This window comes from Thunnus thynnus, chromosome 17, assembly GCF_963924715.1.
Source record: "Thunnus thynnus chromosome 17, fThuThy2.1, whole genome shotgun sequence".
In the NCBI taxonomy this organism is placed as follows: domain Eukaryota; kingdom Metazoa; phylum Chordata; class Actinopteri; order Scombriformes; family Scombridae; genus Thunnus; species Thunnus thynnus.
This window is the reverse complement of record NC_089533.1, coordinates 14051038-14078901: the sequence shown is the minus strand read 5'-3', so window position 1 is coordinate 14078901 and position 27864 is coordinate 14051038. Positions and strand designations below refer to the sequence as shown.

Sequence of the window (27864 nt, the reverse complement as noted above, 5' to 3'; positions counted from 1 at the left end):
GTTTATACTTTTTAGATGTCACATACTTACTAAATTGCAACCATAAAATGGCACGTGATAATTGACTAGTAAACACTTCTATGAGACAATGGAAGGGCATCTCTCACAAATAACAAACACCAATGACTGACATAAGGTTAGGGCAGTAACAACTGACTTCCTGACGGCAATGACGGCTACTACAGAAAAAGCACCGCTTTGCACCATTCATAATAACATTGTTGTAAAGTTTTGGGTCGGTTTTATATTCCAGACTACCCTGAATGGGAGGTGTTTTTTTGTCAGGACAACGTCATCGATGCAACGCATTGTTAAAATCCAAATTCCACTCATACGGAACACCCTGGGTTCCAAAACAAGCGCACCCAACGTGCTCCAATATCAACGTGGTGACGTAAACTTTTTGTGTTGGCAAATCACGGTGTACGCTGGGCGGGCATTGTGAAGCAGTAGTTGAGTGTTAGCAGGCTAACTAGAGAAAGAAAGCTAACTAATCGTGAGAGTGGAAGTGGAGCTAACGTTAAAGGAAAAGCCAACTGTCAAAACAGCAGCGGGAACAGAAATTTTAGTGAAGTGATAATTCTCTTAGATGACTACATGAACAGATTTGTTGCTAGTTAATCAAAGACCGTGTTTGTCAGATGCCCGAGGAGCATTTTTGGATACTACATCGATTGTCCCATTTCCAAACGGAAACCATTTCTGGACAAGATAGTTCGTGCTAGCTAGCTAGCTAAGTGAATCATCCAGGAGACTTTTCATTGTCACCTAAAAACCTAAACTGAATGTTTTGTCTGTCATGAGTCCGGCCGGGTGCTCCCATGTGAACGGTTATAAGGTGGATAATTGGAAACAAAATCTTCGAGTCATATACCAATGCTTTGTTTGGAGTGGTACTGCTGAGACCAGGAGACGCAAGGTAAAAACACAGGAACTGCAACGTTAGCTTCAGAAACAAAAGTGAAGTAATGTTAATGTGGCACAGACTTGACACAGAACTGGAGTGCAAATGATGTCCCACATGAAGCACAATCACTGAACGGGCTTAACAAAAAAAGGGTCTTAATGAAACCACTCTCTTGCAGCAATAATGTTGCTAGCACACAGGTTAGCCAGCTAGTGTTATCACCGGTATGTTAGCTAGCAAGACTCTGCTTGGCGAACTGCGGAGAATGGTTGCCTCTTTGCAACCCTTAATTTCTCTTTATAAGCTCAAGCATTGATTATTCATGTTGTATCGTGAGCCAACCATCTAGATAAGCCGAGCGGTTTTGTTTGGTTGATGCTGAACAGTTAGCCGGACGACTAAACTTAGATTTGAGGAGAGTTGTGGCCATGGGCTAACATTACCACACCAAATGGACCCATTGTGTCTTTCCACACGCACATACCGGGTCCACAGATAAGCAGGTTATCTCCCGGGCATCCCAGGTTAGTGTTTTCTCTGCGGTGCTCATTCACTCCTAAGTTTGGATGCTGGGACGTCAGCTCATGACTTTAGTGCCAATTTCTTTTTGGGCTCATACCACACCTGCTCGGCCTACACAGCTCCGAATAGCTTTCTACAATGTGATGTCATCACTGGACTGTGTTGCAGTTTTCACTCACTTTCCCTCCCTTTCTTTTCCTTTTTGTCAACTTAAACTTGTTTTTTTTCTCTCTTGGTGCTATGATGTTCATTCTGATGAAAACCTAGAAGCTTCATTTTTCACAGTGGATTAGCAGCATTTTGTAAGTTAGGTTGCTTGACTGACTGTTGTCACTAGAAATCCATGCGTCTCTTATATGTGTCATACATTTTTATTTTGTTGTGATAAAATAGGTGCTTCAGAGTGATGCGGGATGGACAGAGCTGGTGAGTTGATGCTTATCCCCTTTTCATCTTGCATTGACATGCTGTTGGTAGTTCAGATTAATAAGAGCTGGCTTGCTTTCTCTCCTCTTGCTCCTCTCTACCTGTGCGCCTCAGAGCCTTTTCATCTAATGGACTGAATATTAAATGTAAACCTACTTTACTGTATGTAGTGGAAGGAAACAGCCTGATCCTTGTGTCTGCTGTGATGCACTGTTACAGCTAGTAAGATTACCTAGTGGGAGGGTGGACCACAAGCAGAACAGCCTAGCTCAGTTACATTGCAGGCATGTTAAAGCAAATAGCTAGTGCAGAATGGTCGATGACCCTTTTGTTTATACTGTGTTGTAGTGATATGCTTTGCTTCTAGAACAGTGCTCACCTTGTTCATAATAATACCATCTCATAACACTCTGAAATACATCAGAATTTTTTTTTTTTTAAAAAGTGCAGGTGAGCATCTGAAAATGTGTGTTACAGTTTTAAAAGGTTATCAGACAGTGTAGCGGGTGACCCTGCAACAATTGTTATTATTGAACGTTAATTTCAACTGTCTGGTTCCTGTCTTACAGTCTTACCAGACATGAATGCAATCATCCACTCTGTCAGTCTGTCACAGAAATAAAAAAAGGCCCTTTGTTTAGCTCACTTCTTAGCAATTCACAGTGTTCTTCTCAACATTATTTAGCTCTTGCAAACCTAACATGTCAGATTTTTGGAGAACATTTTTGTATACCAGGTTTTAGAGCCTCACTGTCTCTTCCTGCCATCCTTGCAGCTCTGTCACGTTTGTCATGACGATTTCTTCCACAACCATTACGTCATCAGCTACAGCCACTTTTCACTTAAGATTTGCCTCTGACAAAAACTCGTCATGACTTGACAGAAACAGCAAAAATATATGAGTATCGTGAAGTGTCTCTTCGCTGTTGTTCTACCATGTGGAAATCCAGACCTTCAGGTTTTAAGCCTAATTTACGTAGTCCTCAAGTCAGATAACATTCATGGACATATTTCTATCATAACCATTTAGGTTGTGCTGTCTTGAGTAGGTTTTGTACTCTTTGAGTCTGTCATTGTTGGTTTCAGACTAGATTGTATTGTATTTTTATGCTCTGTCCTCCAGTCTATGTCATCTATCAGTGCAGTTTTTTTTTTTTCTCCTTAGAAATGAATACCACCTAATTCTGCTCATATGCCACTTCATCGCAGTACAGCTGTGGCCTTGGAATCTTGAAGTAATCTTACATAACTGATAACTGGCCTTGTATTGTTTCTATCATTGTAATACCTTTACTGAATCTAATATGATACATTTTGGCCTTAAAGTCTCTGTATTTGTTCATTTATATTAGAAATGCCGCGATGGACATATTTCTTCCATAAGCTATGCTTTGAAAGCGGACATGTTGTTTATTTCCGAACACAGTTGTTGACAAATGGGGTTGTTTGGCAAATAGCATTTAAAGTCAGTTTTGCTTGCAAGTGCCATTCTTTAACCTTTTGTATATGATTTTGTTGCCTAACATCTCTTACTGTGTGTATATAGTGGTTCTGCTCTGCCCTTCTTGTCTCAGATGGTACAACCCTGACAGTACAGGTGACTAATGCAGAGAGAAAGGAGACAAATGTGACTTCTGACCGAAGAGTTTTCACTACTGCCTAAATGTAGTCCAGGATGGCTATATTTGAGTAGGTCTATTGTGCTTCACCCCCGCTTCACTGAGACTTTTTACCACCTAACTAATCTGACATGCAGAGCAGGTGTGGTGCTGCTTCAGTGGTACACAGGCAGTGTATTCTCCTGAGGTGAGGGAATCTTCATTTTTGTTCAACATTAAATTATGAGCTAGCTGACTATTACATCCTGGTTTCCTAACATTGTGGAATAAACAGACTTACAAATCCTTCATCTGTCACTGCTATGTTGGAATGGTTATTGGAATAGATGACATTAATGCTGTTAATGTTCGCATGGTTGATAAAACAAGAGCTTATCGTTGCTCTCCTTACCGCATTTTCTCCTTTATGGAGCTACAATAGTAGCAAATACACAGCAAGGACTGTAGTAAAAGATTTAGCACCTGCATTGAGGGAAATTGACAGACCATGCCATTCAGTGACTGAGGGATATAAAAGATGCATCTTGACATTGTGTTCAGACTTGATCTCATTAGCCAATGCCTTTTATCCTGAATTGCTGTTTTTCACCTCCCCTTTTTTACCCCCCCCTTTTTTTTTGTCCTTTTCAGTAGTCTGTCCCCAGCAGCCTCCCTGCAAGCTGTCATCCTCTCTACCTCAAGCTAAAATCAATTCCCAGGCGATGTGCGGGAACATTGGTGGAAAATCTGTCACCTGCTCTGCATGCACAATCTAAAGCCCACATGGGTAACAAATGGCAGAATGAATGCAAGAGTTAGGAGTTGCTAGAGACGACACTGCGGCCCAGTGTGGCTCAGGATGCACCATCTTTATCAGGCGACATTAGTATAATAATTCATTTTGTTATGTTGGCCCTAGATGAAATATCCCATTAGCTTGGGATGGGCATGTAGGTTTACACAGACAGACTGTGTGTGAATGTATACTTTGGAACTGGCACACAAATGTCAATTGTAAATTATGGGTTCAACTTGGTGACAAATATGATTTGTTGTGACTACTGTAGGCCTCTAGTCTCATGTATTTGTCCATAACAATGTGCACAAACACTAATAATACTTTTATAATTGAATGTGATACAAACAGTCTATGGAGAAAACAACTGAAATGCAACTTAAGCAGTGTATTAAATAAGGGAGATGGCACGCATAAGCAAGTATGCAATAGTGTAACTATATAGTATACCATACCATGATGCTACCCATTTCTTCTGTGTTTTATTATATTCTGTTCTGGTTGAGGTGTCAGTTAATAGAAAGGTTGTGATGGACCATACCATGTAGTCAGAGGGGCTACACCCCATGTAGTCAGTTTGTCTCATGTAACAGAAACTGGCTCCGTTTCAGAACTGCAGAGGAGGAACTATTGTTCTGATCTACTTCCCTTTCTGTCTTACTTCAACCTCTGTCTCTTTATCTGTACTTTTTTGTGTTTGTGTGTGTTTTGTGAGTGAACGCATGCAAATGGGACATGAGCATTACTACGCCTTTCGCCTAAACAGATTTCAGATGTTTTCTCTCTTAATTGAGATTTATGTTCCATCAGATTGCCAAGCGCCATACAAGCAGACTTGCACAGAAGGATGTAAACAGATCTCACAGATAGAAACCTGCCTTTGCTTTTAACTGTTAAATTCATTCTTCCTGTCCTCCCAACTCCAGCCATATTCATAATTTATAGTTTGTGAATGGCTATGATGGTGGAGGGATAGTGTGAATATTCATGAAGGTCATGGTTATTTATTTTGTGTGCGCGCCTCCATCCAGCATATTGGACGGAATTTACTGGCATGTCTACTAAAACACTGCCACCGTGAAGGAATCCGCTACGCAGTTAAACCAGAGCTATTATCTTAGGTTGAGTGTCGATGAGAGGAAAAGCAGGGTGGGTGGGGTTAGCAGAATTTTACAGCGATAAATGCTTTGAAGAGTCTGCTGTCACTTTGATTAAAGGGGTAAAGGTCGTGATTAGAGAGCTGACTGAACTCAACTTTTTTTTTTTTTCCCCCCCTCTAGTTTTGATAAATCATATATGATCAGAGGAACCATAACCCCCCCCTCCATCCCGCAAGTGAAAACCCCCTTTCTGCTTATGATCTGGGAAGATGAGAGAGATATCATTCGCTAGATGTTGCTGGGAATTTCAGAGGTAGAAAATGGGTATATTTTCAAGGATGACACATTTACTTCCTTCTGTTACCCCCTTCCCCCTCTGTTCTTTTACTACACACACAAACACACATATACACACACACACACACACAATGCACTGAGGCACAGCCCATCCCAGAGAGCGGCTGATTCCTGTGCTGTGAGCAGATCTCTTTGTCAGATCAGTCTCCATCACATCACAGGCCTGCTCCCTGACTCATCAGCATACGTTTGTAGCATCAGGACCTATTCCTCCAGCCTCTTCATAGCCCTCGCTTGTTCCTCTTCTGCGCTCTCTCCCACGCTTTTTTCTTCCTCCTTTTCCGCGCTTTTGCTTTTCTTCTATTTGCGAATCAAGTTCAGCCCACGGTTCTTGTTACCTCTAGATCATCCCATTAAATCTGCGCAAAAATTGCATTTATTGTTTTAAGAATTGTGATATTGTTGTTGTTGGCGGTTTTAGAGCTAGACAAAGAATTCACTGCATTGTTTAACGGTGTTATTAAAATATCACTGCCTTTTTTTGCTTTTGATTTTTCTTTTTGGGATCCTGAGAAATTCATAGCCAAGCCTCTAATCCTCTCATTCTCCCCTCTTCCCGTCCTCTTCTTTTTTTCTCTCATCCCACTGCCTCATAGTCAACACTCAGTGGGTTTGGTGATGTCAGACTTTGGTTTCTGGCCCTCATCCAGGCCTATTTCTTCCATGTCTGTGCACTCTCCGTCAGTCCCAAGTCTTGTCTAATGTGGCTTTCAGTCTGTCAGTCACTGTAGCTGTGCTCAGTGACTCAGACTAAATAAATGGCAAAAGGTCTGTAACCTCCTCCCAGAGAAAGCTTGGGCCTGGTGTGTCACCTTGTGGCGTCCCTCTGGCATGCTAACTGCATCCCTGTGTTGAAGAATAAGAGAACCTAGGCTCCTATAGACATTCAGCATCTTATTCAATAGTATGAAGGCACTGTAATTTACTTGATGTCTTTGCACTCCTTGTGCTGGGAGTGTAGTGCCACAGTGCTTTCATCCTTGCTGTATTTTCAGATCAGAGATGCTAAACTTTTTTTTTTCTGCCACTTACTGAAAGCTTGTTCTCTTACAATGCTTTAGCAATCTGCCACTAGGTAAGAAACCTGGTGAAGTAGATACGATGTAAGCACATAAGGAAAATGAGAGGGGTGGGATGCTGCATGAGGTTTGTTAATTGGGCATTTGCCTTCATAGCAGTAATGGAGACTTATGGAAAACGCAGTAACAAGGTTTACAAAAAAGATGTTTTGTGTTTTTTGTTATAGTCCAATATGCGCATTGACCACGTAAGCTTATTTTTATTAGGTGTTGAGGTACTCTGTCATGGGTCTAGTAAGGGTTTTTCACTTGGTCTTAGATTTAAGTATGGTTGTTTGTGTGACAGAAGCATGACTTTGCATTTTGATGCTCATCTCTGTGAAAGCTCACTTTGACTGATTTCCCTCTCCCATCTCTCCCTCCCATGGACCATATCTTCTCCAACTAAAGACGATACCTCTCATTTGTCTGGCCAACAGGCGCTGGAACGACATCACTGCCACAAAGCATGCTGGTCATGGCCTGAGCCAGCCAATGAGGCTGCTGTCCAGCCCTCCCTTAGTACCACCATCTGGCTAATGAGCTGTCAATCACTCTCCAGGGGCTGACCAAGCCCAAAACCAAGAGGCAATCAATCTCTTCTAGTGTGGACACTCAATTATTCCCCATTGTTAAAACCTTGGACCCAAGTGACAGCTTTTTTGGGGCTAGGCATTTTGTCTGTAAATGGTTCTCTGTGCTTGTGAAAAGGGCGAACATTGTGGCATTAGACCTTTGCAGGATAATTCATTACCTGCCCTATATATACTGACTTTTAAAGATTCTGTAGTGCACTAATAGCCCCACTGTGCCTCTGCTCTGTAGGTAGTGCTTATAGATTTTCCTGGAGGTAATTTGTTCCTGTTCAAGGCTCTGTGGACCCTGATTGGTGGCATGGGGATAAAGGAGAAACCAACTTGTGATCAGATGAGATTTGAGTCCAGGGGGACCATTCAGAAGCGTTGTGGGTGTCAGTTACATGAACAGTCCCTTTTGAATGTCTGTGAGTGTGCGTGTGTTCTGCTGGTGAAGCGGAGTGGCTGCGGGCATCTGGTAGCAGCAAGGGTTGACAAATGATCACGCAGTCTTTTGTTAAGCTGGAGCTAGACTGTTAACCATCTGTGCAAATAAACATAAAGACACTGCTGTCTGCATGATGGGCCCTCTTTCCGTACATATTTGTCAATGTTTTTTCTTGTTGGTGTTCTTTGCAGCATAAGTCAGTATGAACTGGATAAGTGTCGGGTCGGTGCCCTTGTGTGATGGGGCTTTCTTCGACTACTTCTGATTCCTTTATGAGGCAGTGTGGCCCGTTTCTGTGAATGTGTGTATTCATCTAGGCCTTCTCTGACCATGTGTATATGGACAGAGGCAGCCAGTCTAGCAAAAAAAAAGATTCTTTCACACCACAATACTAGCACAACACAAAAATATAGTACAGACCATCATTTGAAACTGTACTTGTGGGTTGTCTGTGATACAAAACCTAAGCTGCTCAAGTCGAAATGCCTCTACTGCCTCTATTTTTTTTTTACCTACACCCTCTGATCTCTGAAAATCAAGCACAACCATCTCATCATAATCAAGTGATCTTAATCACACTTACACATGCACGCCTTTGTACCCTTTCACATGTGATGCAAACCCTGTCTTATCGTACCAACCTACATAACTTTCACAAACCCATGAGAAGCATTGGACAGCATTTTTTTTTTTTTTATCATGACGTCAAGGCTATTCCACTGTGAATATCTCAGCATAGTTCCACTCTGTCCACATTTTATTCACTTTTATTTCTTTTCCGTAGCTGGCAACAGGCTAGACTCCGTAGGCTGGGGCTCACGGTTTAGCTATAATGTCCTTATAGCAGCGTGACAGTATGAGGCCAAACTACACACTCCCAACAATCCCTCATCTCTCCCAGAACCCGGATTCATTTGGATGAAGTGGGAATAGAGTCGCACGCAAAGACCACACAGACGTCATTGTCAGCAGAGGTTACAATGAGCCGGTGGAGGACGGAAGTGAAAAAAAGAATAGAGTAAAATTCATATTGTGTCAGGGCTGCTTCGTGAGACTGCATATTGCAGGGCAGGCATTGTCATGTGGAGATAGTGGGGAGGAGGGGCAGCCGGGCGGGGGTAACAACATCATCCTGCCAAGGCACTGACAGGCTGCAGCCCCACGGGGTCAGTCGGCAGCACAGCTCTGGAGCATCACTATCAGTCTCCTTCCCCATCTTCCCTGGGATTGGGGATATTAAATATAGAATCAGAGAGGACTGTGTGTTTTAGTACACATAGCAAATGTCTAATTATGTCAGTTTGTATATTTGCTATGCGTATTTATCATGTGCAGTCAGCTGTCGTTAATTTTTGTTCATATATGTACGTGTGTGTGTTGAGGTGTGAGGTGGCATGGTGAGTCACTGCTCTCGTATAGCAGCACTCCACACTGTATTGACTCTCCCCTCCCCGGTCTGTTCTTTGCAGCAGCAGGAGCGTGCTCAGTAGAGCCAGACCTTTGTCCACATCATAATTGTCATCGTCATTCTCTCTCTCCTCCTCAGTTATAGCTCATCACATTATTGGCTCTGTTTGAATATATGAATGCATTAACCTAAATGCTGAGAGAGGAATAACGCAGTCAGATTGAGAAAAACGCAGAAGGAGATGGAGAGTGTGATGCAAGGATGGTTACTTTATTTGGATATGTGTTATGCAGCTTGATGTAGAACACTGGAGGATTAATAGCTGTTGGACCTGGGTCATTGTTATCTGAAGGCCATTCACAGACTCATCAGACACACAAAGCATGTAATGCTATCTTATCTTCAAGTTAAAGATGTATTGGAGATCTATTCATCCAGCTAATGCCTGCCTAGATCTGTTCTTCCATCAATCAGCAGCTTTGTACGTTAATGGGCCATTCCCCTGGACACAGAGCCCATCCTAACTTGCCTAGAGCGCATCCCAGATGGGAGATGCAGCCTAGCGCAGAGCGAACGTGAGCTTGCTACCTGTCTGACACTTGTTCCAGTCATCTGAGCCAGCGGCTGATCAATAGCTGATCTAATAGAACATTAAAAGCCCTGGGTGCAGAGAGACGCAGGACTGCTGACACTGAGGAATAGACAGCCTGTGAACCATGGTGAGAGGGAGTGAAACCGAAGGGGGGGCTGGAGCAGAGATGGATTTTCTGCCCGCAAAAGGGGCGTTGAGGCTGGTGAGGGTGAGGAGGAGGGCAAGGCGTGGCATTGGCAGGGTTTCTTGTTTTTGACTTGGAATCCTGGTGCAGAGGAAGAGGAAGAGGAGGAGGAGGAGGAGGAGGGGTTGGGGATTAACAGCATCACTGCTTAGGTAGGATAGGCTTAGATTTAGGATTTCAGTCAGACTCAACTGTCTTTCCACATGACGTGGGGCTTGTCGTTTTACCTTTTCCTAGTGCCATAGAGGTTTTCATGCAGACTTTGAAAACATAAGTCCTGCTTCACTCTCAATCCCTTTTTTTTATCTCCTCTCTGCCTTTTATTTCTCTTAGCCAATCAGACAAGATCTACCCTACAAGTTTAAAGACTCTACTAGATGTCAGTCTTGATCTTGGTTTGTTCTTGTTTCTTCCCTCAGTCCATCACCAACCATTTATCCCCACATGGAAAAGCCTCCTCCCTGCTTTGATGCTGCCCCCTTCTCTCACACACCCTTTCAGAGCTGCCTGGCTAATGGACCAATTTGAATAAAAACAGAGCTTAGTGTCTGCTACCCTGCATATCCCCTGTACTGCAATGTCATCACAATCTAGCCCACGCCTACTAATGCTCAGCCAAAACACAGACCTGTCTGTGAGTTTTGCTGCCTATCTCTGTGACAGTGCATAGTAGCGTGTGTCTGGTGTTTCATGCGACGCCCATCCCCAGGGAACCCAGACACTAGCAAATGAACAACTGAATATTAAATTACTTATGTACATTCTGTCCACTGGTGCTCTGGAAGATCTGCATGGGACTGTTATTTCAATCTTGCACCCACCCGATCGGGCAGAATTTCCAACAGTTTCCGCCCACTCCCACAGATGAGCCATCCCAGTTCTGCAGATATACAGGTCCCTATCATCTTTTTTTCGGGAGGGGGAAGCGGGGGGGTTTAAAAATCTGTCTGTATTATCTGACAGGAAAAATAATACACAAGTAGAATCTTATGGATATTTGTTTTTATTGCTGCTTCAGGGTAGTCTTAGTAAAGTACCTTTTTTAAATATAAAAATATATACAAATAGCTTAAGCTTCAGGCAGTAGAAACATTATCGGCTGTTTTGTTGTTTCCCCTAGCAAGAAATGCCAGATGGTGGAAAGCAGTGTTATCGTTTACAAGTTAATGTATTTTTTTTTTTCAAGGTTTAGATTTTTTTGATCGTTTCGTGGCAGTAACGTTCTAAAGCACAAATAAACGCTCACTCTTCCCCACAACGCTGCGGGAAGGTGCCAGATTTGGTGTGAATGCAGCATTACATGTATCCTGGGTGTATGAATGGTACTAAAACAAAGTTGTTTGTTTTGTCATATTACAATTATTAATCTTACATAGCCACAAATAGATAGATTACCTCATCACTATGCAGCCTGCAAAGTATTAAAAATAACATTAATATAATAATATTATAAATAATATTTTTCACTCGCTTCCAAAACAAATGCACCCACTAGCCAGATCAAGACCTTTATGACACGAGGCTGTGGTGCTCATGGGAAATGCAGTCTTCATTCAGGTAAACACTACCGCTTTTGTCCACAGGGGCTGCCAAAATCAACACAAAATGAGTAACTTTAACTAGCGTGATAGTCATTGCTTTATTATACCACATAAAGCGATATCACTTTTAGTTGTTATTGTCATCCCATTCCACAGACTGTTGTGTGTTATGTGTCATCCAGAGAGAGGGAAGTGAAACTGACTTGCAGAACCTCTTATTTCTCTGGTACAATAAGCTTTAATGTCGTTCAGATGGTGTCAGGTTATACTATTGTATCTCTAGTCAAAAGATGGCAATAGGCAGACAATACAGTACAGGGTCATTGAGTTCATGTCCAATAGCTTAAGTTAGGCGTGTAGGAGTATGAGTCTGTCTTACAAGCTACTTTTACACAGTGTACCAGAAACTGAAACCTGGTAAATATCTGCAGCCAATAGTTTCTTTTCATTTAATCTCTCTTCACCTTTGCTACACGCCTCCCTTTTCTCTGTCTCCTCTTTATGAGTGGGCGACTCATTGCGGCAGGTCTGCACCCTGAAAAGCTTTGATTAGATCGCACTGTCTTTCCTCTCTCTCCACCTCTGCTGTTATTATTCAATTTTCTCCTTCTGACAGGTTTCTGTTGTACTTTCACATCACCAATAGAATGATTCAAGGCAAAGCACTTCAGCTTGGCTGAAATGTTTTGCATTCGCTGGTGTACTGCTTGTTTTTAAAGTAACCAGATCCAAGGTGTTTTAGTTGACACTCTGCATGCTGTACATTTTTAGAGGTTCCATCCATTTTCTTTACCGCTTATCCTCGAGAGGGTTGTGGGGGAGCTGGAGCCAGCTGACATTGGGCGAGACGGGGTACACCCTGGACAGATCGCCAGTCAATCACAGGGCTAATATATAGTATAGAGACAGCCATTTAAACTCATGTTCACACCTATGAGCAATCTAGAGTCACCAATTAACCTAACCTGCATGTTATTGATCTGTGGGATGAAGCCGTAGTACCCAAAGAGAACCCATGCAGGCATGGGGAGAACATGCAAACTCCACACAGAAGGGCTCCAGCTGGCAAGTAGATTTGAACCCAGAACCCTCTCGCTGTGAGGTTTTTAGAGGTTCTGAATGTGAAATGGATTCAGGAGTATTCCTTATAAACTACCTTATTACGTCTTCGATGCTTTTTTTTTTAATGCCTCTGTGACAGCCATGGCGTGGAGGCATTATGTTTTCGGGTTGTCTGTCCGTCCGTCCCATTCTTGTGAACGCAATATCTCAGGAACGCCTTGAGGGAATTTCTTAATATTTGGCACAAACTTCCACTGGGGCTCAAGGATGAACTGATTAGATTTTGGTGGTCAAAGGTCAAGGTCACTGTGACCTCACGTCCTTCCCAATCTCGTGAACGTGATATCTCAGGAACGCCTGGAGGGAATTTTATTACATCTGGCACGACTCAAGGATGAGCTGATTAGAATTTGGTGGTCAAAGGTTCACGGTTACTGTGACCTTACAAAACACAAAAAAGGTTATTGGCTGTAACTCAAGAATTCATACGCTAATTATGACCAAGTTTCAAACAAATGTCTAATAGGATAAAATGATGACATTTTATGTTCAAAAGGTCAAAGGTCAACTTCACTGTGACATCATAATGTTCACACTTTTCTGGCCATTATGCAACGCCATAACTCAGGAACAGAAGCGGAGATTGTGACCATATGCCATATTTGGTCGGATACTGAATTGGTGACACTAATCTTGGGTGCTCACCTTGGTGTGGTGACTGTATAGATTTTCTGTGCTGCCCGGTTGAAGATATGTGTGAAGCATCCGAGTTTTAGAATTTGTAGCTTCTTTGCAGCAACATCCATATCTGAAGCTTTGTCTACTGTCATGGCTACAACTTTGTGTTCTATCAGAATCAGCTTTATTGGCCAAACATGTGAACACATACAAGGAAAATAGACTTAATACCTTTTTTATTAAATTCCTTCAAAGTCCTCACTACAAATATTATATGAGACTGGACAGAAATGGATGTAAACTGCAACTCCACTGGTTGGCGGAGGCATACAACCGCGAGGCAGTATTTCTAGTTTTCACCCGTGGAGTGGAGCAGCTGTTGAAGCTATCGTAGTGTCCATCATAGTGAACCAACAATGCCACCTCAGACAGCTCCAGCGTGATTTAGACTTAATTTTCTGTCATCACAGCAGACATAAAGCCTGTATGTCTGCGTGGCCTCCGTTGCTGTGTCTATTACCTCGAATGTCATTGGATGACTTTATTGTGAAACCTGTTAGAACGCGATTGGGGTTGTGTTTACTAATGTATGCTCACACACAGCATCTGTATCACATTCCTCTCCACAATTTGCGACCCTGTCCACTTGTCTACCACACTTGGTGGACGGGCAACCCCCGTCAGTACCTCCATTTCTTGTTTTTAAAATTTTACATACAGTGAAACCATCAAAATATAATCTGATTTTGTATAAGATGGGAATCTGTGCTCCTGTTTAGCCCCTGTTGAGCTCATTTTTGCAGGTTTGTTGAATATGTCAGACATTCTAATGCAAAATTTCTCCGGTAACCAATGAGTGCTGTAGTCAAACCAATCGCACACACTCCAGCCGCTGTTAGTGTGTGCTTCAGACAGATTTCTGCTTGCCTTCTCCAGTGTGCCTGCCAAGCATTAAATCCCATCATGCCCTGCATGTGTTAGAGAGTGAAAGATTCAGCGTGGAAATATGTTATTCAACTGCACTGGATTTGTCAACAGGCCCAGTAATCTTTAGTCTGTCTTCATATCAGGCCTATTCAAGCACCGTGTCCTCTGAAGTGTTTGTGTGACTGACTGGCAGATAGAAATCTACTTTAGCTGGCAGGGAGTTCCACTCTGTCTGCCTACGCCACTCTACATCTCATCTCAGGGCTCTGTCCTGCTGCAGTGGATTTTCTGACCATCCTCTCTTTCCCTGCTCTCAATTCCTCTTCCGTTTGTCCCGAACCCATCCCCCTTCCTCCCTTGTGTCTCTCTTTCCAGGCCAAGTCGTGTATCTGTCACATGTGTGGCGCCCACCTGAACCGACTCCACTCTTGTCTCTACTGCGTCTTTTTCGGCTGTTTTACGAAGAAACACATCCACGAGCACGCAAAAAACAAGAGACACAATCTAGGTAAGCCACGCACTCGGTCACTCACTCTCAACTGTGTCAGAAACCATTCAGGAAGACGTTTGATTAAGTAATTGCTTTGTAGTGTTACTTCACACTAATCACAACAGAGCTAAAATGATAATATCGATATATTATCCCTTCTTACATCCAATGCTCAGTCCCATCATGTCAGTCTTCACATTCACATGCACCCCTGTGGCCAAGTGCAGCATCAGCTATTATCAGTGAAGGATTACAGCATTACTTTGGGCACCTTCCTCCTCTGAGCTTACAGGGAGCCGAGCCTCACTCTAACCGCAGCACATTACCATTCTGGTGGGAGCGCCAGTCAAGTCATGGGTTTAAGCTACTACACTCCCCTTCATACAGCAGCAAGGGAGGGCTACACATCGCTAATCCACAGCTACCAGAAAGCTCAGCTTCAACCTCACATGCTAATTATGCTAAATAAGGTAATGGCGCTAATGAGCAAGATTTTGATGTCTTGTTATCCTGACGAGGACAGCTAAATATGGAAACAGGGGACACAGTTGGGTGGTTTGGTAGCTGACTTGAATGGCTTTAATTGATTTAATGCATTCCAACAGTTTGGTTACACACACATACCCCAAGTGCAGGGCTACAGTGTTAATTAGGTTTGAGCTTTCCACAGGAGCCTCTCTGACATTGGCACTCTGTTCTTCTCCACCTCTAATCAAATTAATCCAAACTCCCTAGTCTGCTAGACTGCTAGATAGCAAAGCTCCCTCCTCGGGACTACTTTAACATCTTTTTCTCCTCCTTTTCCTAACAACTTCACTCGTCAGGACTCCTCTCACATCTTATAACACTTTTATAACACTAACTCTTTTTTTTTTTTTTTTTTTTGTCAGCATCTTATCCCTCTCTACTAAACTCTCATCCTTGCTCTTGTCCTTCACTCAAGTGAGCGAAATTTATGAATTCCTGCTCATGTTTTGTGCAGTACTCATGGTCTATATCTTCTTTATCTTGCTACCACTTGAGAGAAGAGAGAAGCTGTTAACAAATATGCTCTTGGTTTATCATTAAAAAAAAGACACCTTGGAAAGATTAATATTTTTTTTTCATATTGGTTAGTTGATTTTTCTTTCTCATTATTTATTTCCTGTATGTTCTCACATTTCAAGCACATGTTTGACACACACACACACACACAAATCATGCCACCATGACCGCATCATATACATCAGTGAGGTTTTTTTTTTTTTTTCTTTTACATAAAGTGTTAGCTCACTTTCTCAGTGTGGGTAGCACCAAAACCAGAAAAATGTCCGGTTAGGCTAAAAATAGGTTGTCACGGCAACAGAGCCGAGGTATTGTTGCCGTGGAGTTTGAGAATGGAAGAGGAATGGTGTGTTAGTTGAAAGCACAGGTGGGGGTTGGAGACAAATACATCTATTCCATCACCGCTCCCCTCACATCTCCTTATAATTGTTCAGTTCTAGCAATGAGATGGAAACATATTGCGGTGAGTGCCCAAAATGCAGGTTGAAGAAAGGAAACGCTTATCTTGAGGCTGGCTCTACCGGCGAAGTGGAACATTAAAATAAAACCCAAAGTGTATTACTATGCTGGAAAAAAAAATCTATTTGTAATTATGGTGCAATCTCTCTTTCTCCTTCTTTTCCCCCCCCTTGCAGCGATAGACTTATTATACGGTGGAATATATTGTTTTGTGTGTCAAGACTACATATACGACAAAGACATGGAGCAGATTGCCAAAGAGGAACAGAGGAAAGCCTGGAAATTACAAGGTATAGCACTGTGCTTTTCTATCACTGAACTTAAGGTTGCTTTTTTTTATACAAGGCCGATTGCTGTTACAGTGATGTCACATTTTTGTTTCTTTGTATCCACAGGCATAGGGGAGAAATACACAACATGGGAGCCTACCAAGAGGGAGCTAGAATTATTACGACACAATCCAAAGCGGAGGAAAATCACTACGAACTGTACCATAGGTGGGCAATAGACTGCACTGTTTCTAAACAGTTGGTGTGTGTGCTGTGGGGATTCTCTGTTACTCTCTGTGTGTGTACATGGGCCTATGGCGCAACTGTACTTAGGGTCACTCATGCATTTAAGTGTGATACCCAAGGTCAACAGGACCGGGCAGCCCCACAGGCAGCGCACGCAGAGAGGCAGAACACAGTGTTCCCTCTCTGATAGATGCACACCACAACAGGCCTGAGTTTGTCTCTGTGTCTCTCCAGAACTTGTTTTCTCTCTGTTCCGTTCTCTCAGTGATCTGTTGTTTGGTTTCGTCCCGCTATCTCCTTTGTGTCTCTGATTATGTACATGGATTTTTGCTGATTTTATCTTTTTTTTTTTTGCCCCCTGCATGCTGTCTTTTGCCATCCTTCACCCCCTTATATCTTTAAAGAGCTGGGGCTGGGCAGTAGACTTTGTTTTTGTGTGCACACCAGGACCAGTCTACAGTCTTTAAGCCCTCACTGAGCGCTCTCTTCCAGAACCAAACCTTGCTCAATTGGATTACACCCAAGACCACGCTGTGTCTCACCTGTTCTGCTGGCCATCACTGGAAGACTGTAGCTTTCTTGCACTAAATGAATCCATTCACAGCTTCGGGGTCTGCTCCAGGATACACACAGTTTTGCTGGCACACCGGACCCAACACCATATTGTTAACTTTACAGCCACACATGCATACAAAAAAAATGAATCTGAAAACGCCAGAGGGTTTTATGTCTAGTAACTATACAGGCATAACGAGACTGCAATTTTGTTGATAAGTAATAAGCAAGTTGGCCACAGATATAACTCAGCCAGTCCAGAGAAATGGAGAATAATCAGGGCTTTAGTGGTGATTCAAATTCCCTACATTGCCAGCAGTATGAATCAGACGCACTGTAATGTTTAATCTTCATTTCCATGCTGTTCTCATACTTCTCTTTCTCTCTTCTTCTCCCGCAGGTTTACGAGGGTTAATAAACCTGGGCAACACATGTTTCATGAACTGTATTGTTCAGGCCCTAACACACACACCGCTGCTGCGAGACTTCTTTCTTTCCGACAGACACAAGTGCGAGATGCAATCAAACTCCTGTCTGGTGTGTGAGATGTCGCAGCTCTTTCAGGAGGTACGATACACAGTTTTTATGTGTGTGGGATTATAAGTTTACAAAGGGAAAAATAAAAAAAGGAAAGTGTATTCTTTTGGTCAAAACTGAGCCATAAATTGGGAGTTTTTAACAACCATATAACACAGAATGTTCTCTCGCAGTGAAACCCACTGCAGAAGGCTGAGTCACTGTTGCACTCTTTTGTCGAGTGCAAGGGAGAGGCAGAGAGGAGGGGAAAAAAAAAAATCCTGCCTGAAAGGAATGTACAGAACCACATACAAATGAACGAGCAGAATTCAGTAATTACACCTTTATTGAATTATGTTGCGTGGCCATTTATAGCCTTTTAATCCCAACTCTTTGATATGAAAGTTTGGCATTTTACATCTGACAAACTCATTGGCCCTGACTGTTATGTAATGGCTGCCTGCTCTGCTCCCACACTGCCTCGCTTTTTTCTTACACCCTCTCACTTCCCGGTATATATGGGCCCACAGATGGCAAGTGGTGCTATAATGATTTGAGTCATCACCCGCCTCCCCCCTCCCCCCCCTTCACAGCGCGCGCACACACACACACACACAGCTCTGCCCTGTCTCAGTTGGCTGAACCGATCAGCTACATAACACATAAAGTAGGTAATCGCTCACCTCCATCACCCAGGGAGGCAGACATTGATTGAGTATTCAACTGCGTCTGCAACAGAAAATTCAGGGGCAGTCATACCATAGAAATTAATCTATTTAAACACTCCCCAACACACACAGTTATCATTCCCACCACCACACTCTGTCCCCAGCTCTCTAATTTCATTGCTTACTTCCAACACACCTCCTTATCGTCATCAAAAGCGTGACTCAAGCGCACACAAGCATACACACACACACACACACACACACACGTGTGTTGTGCTCAGAGCTTTTTAGATGTGGAGGTGAGAAGAGGCACAGCCTGCTTTGATCAGCCACTCTCTCTCCACCCCCACCCCACCCCCCCTCCAACCCCCCCCACCCCCCTCCCTCGTTTCCTCCTCTTCTTGTCACGTCTTTTCGTTTGTCAACCACTTTCAAACTGCTGAAAAGGAGCAGACTCTGTAAGATTGCAAGATTCAAAAGGGACGTCAGCGCGGCATGTTTTTCCCCTCTCACAGCTCAATCAGACTTCAGAGAGAGCAGAGGAAAATAAAGCGAGGTGTGCGCGACATCTACGTGTCGAGAAATGAGAGCCCTCTCAGTCATTAATGAGCTCTGGTTGGAACTTCATCGTAGCGTTTGCACCCTGCCAACTCTTGCACTCTGCTTAGTTGTGTTACTTTCTTACTCACATATTTTGACCCTGACCTGGATTGTCACTCACTCTTAATTCCCATGGCAACCCAAAGACTCTGCAACGCTTTACAGATGGATGTTTTTTGCTACAAACGCTCCCGTTTTGCAGCCACTTTGTCTTCTCTGCCTTGTGCCTCACACCTCCCGTCTCTATGGATATGCTTTTAGGTGACGTGGTGGAATTCATTCATATCTGACAAGGCCTGTAGAAAGGAGCCGTTAAGAGAGATAATCACCATGACTGACAGAGCATTTCTGTTATGGTTCCACCATGAATTATAGATGGCGATGAGAAATGTAGCTATGAAACTGGCAAAGAGGTGATAAAATATATTACACCTAGTAATACCTGGAAAAATAGGCTAACTACCTCTCCCCTTCATCCCCACCACCTCTCCCATCTTTCTTCCCTGCTCTCAGTTCTACTCGGGCCACCGCTCGCCCCACATTCCCTTCCGGCTGCTGCACCTGGTGTGGACTCATGCACGTCACCTCGCAGGCTACGAGCAGCAAGACGCCCACGAGTTCCTCATCGCAGCCTTGGATGTACTACACAGGCACTGCAAAGGGGACACCATCAGTAAGTTTCACTTGACTCCATGAGACCAATCGCACTATTATTAATACCACATTTAGGATACAAAAATCATAGCATGCTGTCCTTAAATACAGTGACTTTAACGTGTTTACTCTAGATGTTGTTTTTTTGCATGTGCGTTCTTGAATATTTTCTGTCAGACCAGTGCACATCGCCTTACTTCACTGGAAACATACTGAAGGACACCCACAATAGTGTGTACCAAAGGGACGGCAAGCAAGCCGTGTGAGAAATGTCAATATGCCCTGCTACAGTACAATGACAGGCTCAATCACCCACAGACCCCGCAGTAAGGCTCACTCTGATTGGCTATAGAGAATGCAGAGAGTTTTGAAGTGCCAAAAAGGGTTCGCAGCAGGGGAATGGTGAAGTGAGAAATACAGACAGACAGAGTCCTTCAGAGGTGCTAAAGAGGTTGTCGGTGTTATCTCGGTGTGTATTTATACTTTCTGCTCTCTGTGCTCTGCAGGAGATGACAATGGGAAGAAGGCCAACAATCCAAACCACTGTAACTGCATCATTGACCAAATCTTCACTGGGGGCCTGCAATCAGATGTTACTTGTCAAGTTTGCCAGTAAGTGTGTCTAGTGTGACTTTAAAAAAGTGTAAAGCAGCAAGGGAGAGTTCGCTGAAACACAGTCCCACCGGAGATGTTTGCTGTTGATTCATCCTGATAGAACACTGCATCAGTTCCTACGCTGCCCCTCCTTCACCGTCTACATTTACCCATTCATACATCATCCATCTATCCCTGTTGTTCTCTGATGCCGTCGTAGTCACCTCTCACCACTGGGCTGATCGCTGCGGACACCACCTGTCCTCCCAGAGTGGGCGAAGCACTGGTTGTGTCCTCTCCACTGCTCTTATTTAAAGGCCTGGTCCCTGCAGAGCCGCTGTAAGGGGGGTTGTCTAGACAGCAGCACAACTCAAGCGTTGCCTGCCTGCCCCCTAGAGCTGTCCTGTCACATTAACACTAACACGCTGCACTGAACTGCAAAGCACCTCGCCCTGTCTAGCAGGCAAGCCGGGCCCAGCTCCATGCAACATTACCTGCCTCCACAGTTAAAAGAAACACAGCTGATGTGATGCTGATTGTTGTGTATCATTCTGACCATAAATTGAACCACTCCACAATCATGAAACGATTTTCATGTTGACTACAGATCGTCCATGGGTAAGGCCTTGAGCAACAGAAAATGTGTTCCCTCCCCAGGGTTTTTTGAGCAAAAGTGGTTTCATATTGATAGCATGTTACTGCAGGGTTGGTCCTCTTAGCGCCATAAATGCGTGACCACTTGCCTTAACAGCCACCTGCTGGTACCTCCGGGTATTACAGCACCATGACTCATCTAATCAACAGTGATGATGTAGAGCACATCCACTGTACATATACAGTATATTTGTTTATAATGCATGTATTCTACAGTGGAGCCTCCATTTTGCCTGGGCTGCAGTCCATTACACTCACTGGGTTGTAATAATACAAATTCCTTATGTAAAGCCAATTTTCTCTGATGTAACTTCATTGAATTGCAAATGGAGCTGGAAGAACAGTGTGGATATTATGCACATGCACACACTCAATCTCCCAGCAGCCTTTTACAAAAAACATGATCAGAATCTACAGAGGCTGTGTGAATTCAAGCTTACGTATTGCCCTCTATGTCATCATCCTTTCACCACGGCTTGTAACGTGTGACACACAAACCTACATACAACCACGCATTATTTATCGAATGTAAAAAATTTGGACTGAAGGATGCCCTCTCTCGTCTCCTTTTCCTCCAGTGGGGTTTCCACGACGATAGATCCATTCTGGGATATCAGTCTGGATTTGCCTGGCTCATCCACGCCTTTCTGGCCCCTGAGTCCTGGAGGGGATGGCAGCACAGTCAACGGAGAGAGCCACCTGACAGGGTCCACCACGCTCACAGACTGCCTACGCAGGTACAGCTTCAGTCTCAGATGACACCAGACAGGTCGTCTTTTTATTGCCTGTCACTCTTTTTGTACATGTTTAAACTAAGTTTGTAGTCATCCTGGTTGTTGAATAGATAGTAGTAGTATTAATCAAAAGAGTTCCTTGCAAATGTCCCCCTCACATGTCAGATGCATTTGACATACTATTTCTAGCTATGCTCATCTGCGCTGAAGCACAATAGCACTAAAAGCTTTGTTAGTGGATTGAAATGATTCATATTCATTAGATTTGGAAAGGAGAGGCGGTATTGCCACTCCCTAACTATTTTCTTTCAATAGGCTTTTTTTTCCCCCTTTATCCCTCCTTCGCTTTCTCTAAATTCATGGGTATCAAACGTCTCCACTCAGACAAATAAATTTCATTCATTCCTTCACTTGTACGAGGGGTCACATATGGTGTCTGCTCAGGCACAACAACCCTGTTATCACGGGATCTCATCTTCTGCCATCACCAGGTTGGCAGAGCAGGTGTGACCTCTCATATCTCCTCTTCTGCCTCTTCATTCTTGCAATTTCTTTTCCTCCTCTCCTTATCTTATTTCATTCCCTCCCCTCTCCACCTAATTCCTTTTCCCCCGTGCCCTCTCACTCTCTACCTCTCGCATTTGTCTCATCCTCCCCCTCTCTTTCTCTCGCCTCCTTTCCCTCTGACTTTTTTTTCCTACTGCAGCTCCTCACACACCCCTAGTTGCTGCAGCAAGTCTCTTAAAGGTACAGAACTGGTTGCTGCTGTTGCCGTGGTGACAGAGGCGTTGGCAATACCAGCAGGGCTCTGGGTTGTGTGTGCTGACATACAGAGTGGCTGCACCAAAACTCTGCAGGCACAGGCCTTCAGATATCTTCACATTAACCTCGCGCCTGGACTCATATGACTAAACTAAGTGTGGCTGGGTGCAAAAGGAACAATCAAAGAACATGTGTGACATAACCAAAGAAACCATAATAGCTTTCCTCCTCTTTCTTTTTTGGCCCACGTGTTCTCCGCTCTTACACATTCTCTCCCTTCTCTGTTATTTCATTCCTCACTCTTGCAGGTTCACACGGCCAGAGCATCTAGGAAGCAGTGCCAAAATCAAGTGCGGCGGTTGCCATAGTTACCAGGAGTCCACCAAACAGCTGACAATGAAGAAGCTCCCCATCGTAGCATGTTTCCATCTCAAAGTAAGTCAGCCAGTGACAACATACTGCCAATTATCACTTGTTACAATATCTGTCACCGTCTGACAATGTAATCATTTAAGGGAACAATGAGCTTTACTCACACACCTAATTTAGATCAGTCATTAACACAAACTAGAAGATACAGTAGTGTTTTAGTACTTTCATCCATACCATATTGCAATATATAAATATATATGTATGTAGTAATATATGATACATTTTGCCCTGTGTGTATGCAGCCTTACATCTGATGGAAGCAAAGTTCAGATTTTGCAGTGACTTAGCTGTCTGGTACATTGCTTGTGCGTAGGTGTGTTCATAATTCGATTCAGTTGTTGGTGCATTACATCCTGCTGTGTAACCCTCTCACACAGTGTCCCAGGACACCTGTGATTTTTAATGACTCGTACAGTCCTCCATTGTCCATGTTTTATTTATCATACAGTATTTGGAGGCTATAATGTATTTATGATATTCATAGGAACAGGCTGCAAGAAGATCGTCTTAGATCAATCCAAGCTTGTTATTATCTTTCTATGAATGTGTAAATGTGTGACAACCAGGTTAGAAAACATGCATTTCCACTTCTCACTTGCTGTGTGATATTTTGTATGTTGTAATGGTGATGCTTGTTATTTCTAAATATGTTTCTTCTCCCCTCCCCCCCCCCACACACACTCTCTCTCCCTCTCTCTCTCTCTTGCCATTTCTCTGCCCCTTCCCCCCTCTCTTCTCTCATCCTCCCTCTCTGGCCATCTCCAGCGGTTTGAGCACTCTGCTAAACTGCGGAGGAAGATCACTACATATGTTTCCTTTCCTCTAGAGTTGGACATGACGCCCTTCATGGCATCCAGGTGAGACTCCCATAGCAGTTTTTTTTTTTTTTTTTTTTAACCTAGCAGCCCCTCAAGTTCTCTACCCATATTTTAAACGCTGTACTGCCAGTGTGAACATCCAGACAGAAAAACCCCATGTAAGCCTCTCTAACTAGCTTAATATATTTTAATGTTTACACATGTACATATGATATATTATACATGTGTGCGCTGTGTACTCACAGTTGTTGCACATGTCTGCATTTATGCTAAAACAGCTTCATGAAATGTTCCCTATAAATATATATTAGTGTCAGTGGAGCATGCAGCAGCGGTCTTGCCCCACCCCTGGTTGTAGCGTCCATTCAGCGCTGTTCAGAGAGATAGTGAGATCATTAGAGTTACTGGCAACAAAGATATCTGCTTTCATAGATGGGATAACCCTGCCACCTAGTGGATATTTCTAACCCCGCAGCATGTTTACACAGGATTTAAGAACGCTAATGTCTTTTTTTTTTTTTTTCCTTCCCTGTCTCCCACAGTAAAGAGAGCAGAATGAACGGGCAGTATCAACAGACGGTTGATGTTTTAAACAACGACAATAAGTGAGTATCTTGGGAAACATGTATTACAGCAAACTGATTTATTAACACTCCACCGCCAGCAGCACTGACATCACAGTAGAAATTTCTACTCTAGCACAGCAGCACATGCTAATGATCTGAAGCAGTGGGCTGTGACTTCCCCAAATTAAATCAATTTGAAGCCTATTAAAAGCTGCTTGCTTTTCTTCATCCATGGCAGTTACAATGGCTTTCATTTTCCAGGACATTTACTTAGAATTTACTGTCTTAATGTGGTTGACAGGTTGTTTGTGCTAAAGACAAGAGGCACTATACAGAGAGCTCTCTAAAATTGTGAGATTTAAGCGCCTGTGTATGGTGAGGATAATGGAGTAGGTGAAGTTAGACAGCAGAACAAAGGCAAAAAAAAAAGGCCTGCTCATCATACCTTTTTGAATGTCTTTTTATTTTCAGGTATTCCTTGTTTGCGGTGGTCAACCACCAAGGCACATTAGAGAGTGGCCACTACACCAGCTTCATCCGCCAGCACAAAGACCAGTGGTTCAAATGTGATGATGCCATAATCACCAAGGCCAGCATTAAGGATGTACTTGATAGTGAAGGGTAAGAAAAGAAACAGTAGCAATACTCCAAATCATTATACAGTATACAAGCTCCAGAATCCAGTGTAGAGCTGCAGTGATTAATTATTTTTTTAAGGAAAAAAAATGCCCAAATTCTCTGATTCCAGCTTCTCAAATGTGAATCTTTTCTGGTTTCTTTGGTCTTTTATGACAGTAAAGTGGATATCTTTGGATTGTGGACTGTTGTGGACAATACAAGACATTTTAAGATGTCACCTTGGGCTTTGGGAAACAGTTGACATTTTTCACCATTTTCTGACATTTCATGGACCAAATAACTCGTAGATTAATCGAGAAAATAATTGACAGATGAATCACTAATGAAAATAATCGTTAGTTGCCCTAATCCAATGTTTCTTTTTTCCCTCAGGTATCTCTTATTCTACCATAAACAGTTCCTTGAGTATGAGTAGTCTTTGTGACCACTGACCATGAAGAACCACTGCTTCTAATGAGAGAGTCAAGGGACTGGGGACAGTATGAAACACAAACACACAAACCTACCTGAAACTCTTTGACTACCAGTCTGCTCCTCCAGCTCTGGAGGACAAAAAAAAAAAAAAGACGTGTGAAATCATGCAACCTTTCAAAAGAAAAAAAAAAAAAAACAAGCACTGAGCTACTTCTTGGCATCTACTTGACAAAACTGAATGAAGAGGAGAGAAGGAGGAAGAGTCAGGCGTCGTCAGTTCCAGGCTTGGGCAGAGGGAAGAGGCCCCACCCCCTCACTCTCTCACCCCTTCCTGCTGCAGGGGCAGAGTCTGAGCGTGACTGACTGTCATGTCGATTGGGCACATCTGGATTCTTATTACAGTATTCTGACCCCCCCACCCCCACCCCACACGCACACACAAACACAAACACATACACACACACACACACACACCCTCCATTTCTCTCCCATGGTGCTCTCGTTTCAACTGACCAAGCATTTAACTTGATGGAAGACAGTTTGTTGTCATATGCATACGGGACTGAACGCAAAAAAATAAAATAAAATCAACGTATTATGAACTTTGCAAGAACATTTTTAAAGCTATGGTTATGATTCTTATCATTTGTGATTTTAGTTATGAAATACTGTATGAATCTACAGTAGTATACATCTATTTTTTAAGAGCAAAGAAAACATGGGAGAGTGTAGAGACGCTGCCTTTGCCAGTTGCTGGGGAAGCGCTGCCATGGAAACTAAACAGATTTGGACCTGAGTGTGCTCATGTTCCATTATTTACTGTGTTGTTTTATTTTTAAGTCTGGTTGAGGGCAGGGAATATCTATTTTTTTTAGCAACTCATTGAATTTTGAGATTTTGTTTACTGTTCTTTTCAGTGTCTTTTTTTAAAAAAAAAAAAATTTCAGTACAGTCATTATGTCCCTCGCTGTCCTGGTACTGGAGATGTTTTTGGACGTATTATACTTTCATTCTTGTGGAATTGTTGGTATAATGATGGTGAAAATTAAATTGGCTCACCTTTGCTGTTTATGAATTGTATGTTGAATGTGAGCTTTGGGTTTCGTATGGCAGTCTGAAGAGAAGACTCAATACATGAACTCCAGTTGAGGTCCTGTATTATGTGAGAATGCTGTGGTCTCTGCTCATTGAACACCTCGAATGCTCTGTGCAAAAAAGAAAAAAAAAAAAAAGCCCAATTTAACAACACTGCATGCAACTGGGCTCTAATAATTTTATAATATGTGAAAATTTGCCCTCAGTAATGCCTCAAGGCCTGCCGCCCATCATGATATTTGTTCTGTAGTTTGGGGATGGGAAAGTGATCGTATGGGATATATAGAGGGTAAAACACATTGCACGTATATGGGCACTGTGCGACCACAGCCTGGCTCTGAATCCATCAGTGTTATCTTCTCCATGGCAACTGTGTGGCTGGTGTAGACCGCTGTGGTTCGTGGTGTGTCTTGCCTCTGCAGTGCAGTAAACCCAGTGCTCTATTCAATCAGTATGCTGTCAAGTCAGACTTTAGATAATGCACATACACATCAGGGTGTTGTGGTCTGTTTTGTTTGAATATCACTTGATTGTGTATGTATTAAAAAACTGAATAAAAAAAAAATCCACTCATGTATAAGATGAGGGCCCTAACCTATCACAAAGTAATGCCACATACAAACCACAACCCCTGGTTGTTTAGCTGCTCTGTAATTGAAAACAAACATGCATATCCTTTGGTCTGCTGCAGAACCTCGGCTAGAGGGCAACGTGGGTTTCTGAACAGTCAAACTTGTGAAATGGTCGCACTATGGTTTTGATGTATCATGGAGCAGTTAAGGCCACCCAAGGACATTCAGGGACGCAGCTGAAACGAAGAGGAGAGCTTCATTATCCGTTTCAGTAATTAAACTCAGAACAAAACTGGAATGTGTATGTGCTGTCTTTTACTTAATTTTCCTTTCACACTTTTTTCTGCACCAATTCCACAAGTTGTGTTTAAAGGGGTCTGTTGCACAGTCCCTGTGTCAAAGGTATTCTCATGGCAAAACAAGAAAAGGACAGTGAAGGAGACATGACCTTCTATTTACCAAGAGTTGATGGACTGAACACAGTGAAACACATGTGCAAACGTACTCTCATCTTTACATTTTCTACTAAAACTCACTTGTATTTCTGAGCACAGATCAGCTGTAGTTTTACATTTGATTATGCTGCCACTCTGTGGCCAAACCAAGAAGCACAATGAGGTCTGGAAAAAAAAAATCAAGCCTGCACTCATGATTGTGCACTATGCGGGTATGCAAACGCCTTACAGACTGAAATCAATGTGAAGAAACTGAGTTTATAATCCCCAATTAAAAAGCCTCAAAGAAAACATTTTGTCATAAAATGCACATTTGTAAACTGTTTAGCAGACATTAAACATACCTGCAAGATTACATGTGACAAGCTTGTTCTACATTCATTTGTGATTTGTGATAACTTGTAATTATTTTAGAAACAATTGTGATGTGGGAAATACAAACATTAAAT

The 27864-nt window shown here is 42.9% G+C and overlaps 1 protein-coding gene across 3 annotated transcripts; it reads left to right on the top strand.

Annotated features, from left to right (window-relative positions):
* The first annotated feature begins 425 nt into the window (after positions 1 to 425).
* LOC137200897 (ubiquitin carboxyl-terminal hydrolase 22-like) lies at positions 426 to 27258 on the top strand. Of its 3 annotated transcripts, none has more exons than XM_067615594.1 (14): positions 426 to 919; positions 1823 to 1855; positions 14555 to 14687; positions 16349 to 16462; positions 16568 to 16669; positions 17643 to 17809; positions 19540 to 19699; positions 20187 to 20292; positions 21507 to 21665; positions 22733 to 22859; positions 23622 to 23713; positions 24217 to 24279; positions 24712 to 24861; positions 25252 to 27258. In XM_067615594.1, the coding sequence occupies exons 1-14, from the start codon at positions 800 to 802 to the stop codon at positions 25292 to 25294; spliced, it is 1569 nt and encodes a 522-aa protein (XP_067471695.1). In that variant the 5' UTR covers positions 426 to 799; the 3' UTR covers positions 25295 to 27258. The 3 variants fall into 3 exon arrangements, with proteins under 3 accessions (XP_067471695.1, XP_067471696.1, XP_067471697.1); XM_067615596.1 differs by lacking the exon at positions 426 to 919 and adding an exon at positions 1196 to 1731; XM_067615595.1 differs by lacking the exon at positions 1823 to 1855 and having other exon boundaries at positions 428 to 919.
* The last annotated feature ends 606 nt before the right edge of the window (positions 27259 to 27864 follow it).

Excerpts from the sequence above, each read along its gene's own strand:
- LOC137200897 (XM_067615594.1), top strand. The coding sequence starts at position 800 with ATGAGTCCGGCCGGGTGCTCCCATGTGAACGGTTATAAGGTGGATAAT. Across the intron at positions 21,666-22,732 it reads CTCACAGACTGCCTACGCAG|GTTCACACGGCCAGAGCATC; the intron begins GTACAGCTTCAG and ends TCACTCTTGCAG. Across the intron at positions 24,280-24,711 it reads GTTTTAAACAACGACAATAA|GTATTCCTTGTTTGCGGTGG; the intron begins GTGAGTATCTTG and ends TTTTATTTTCAG.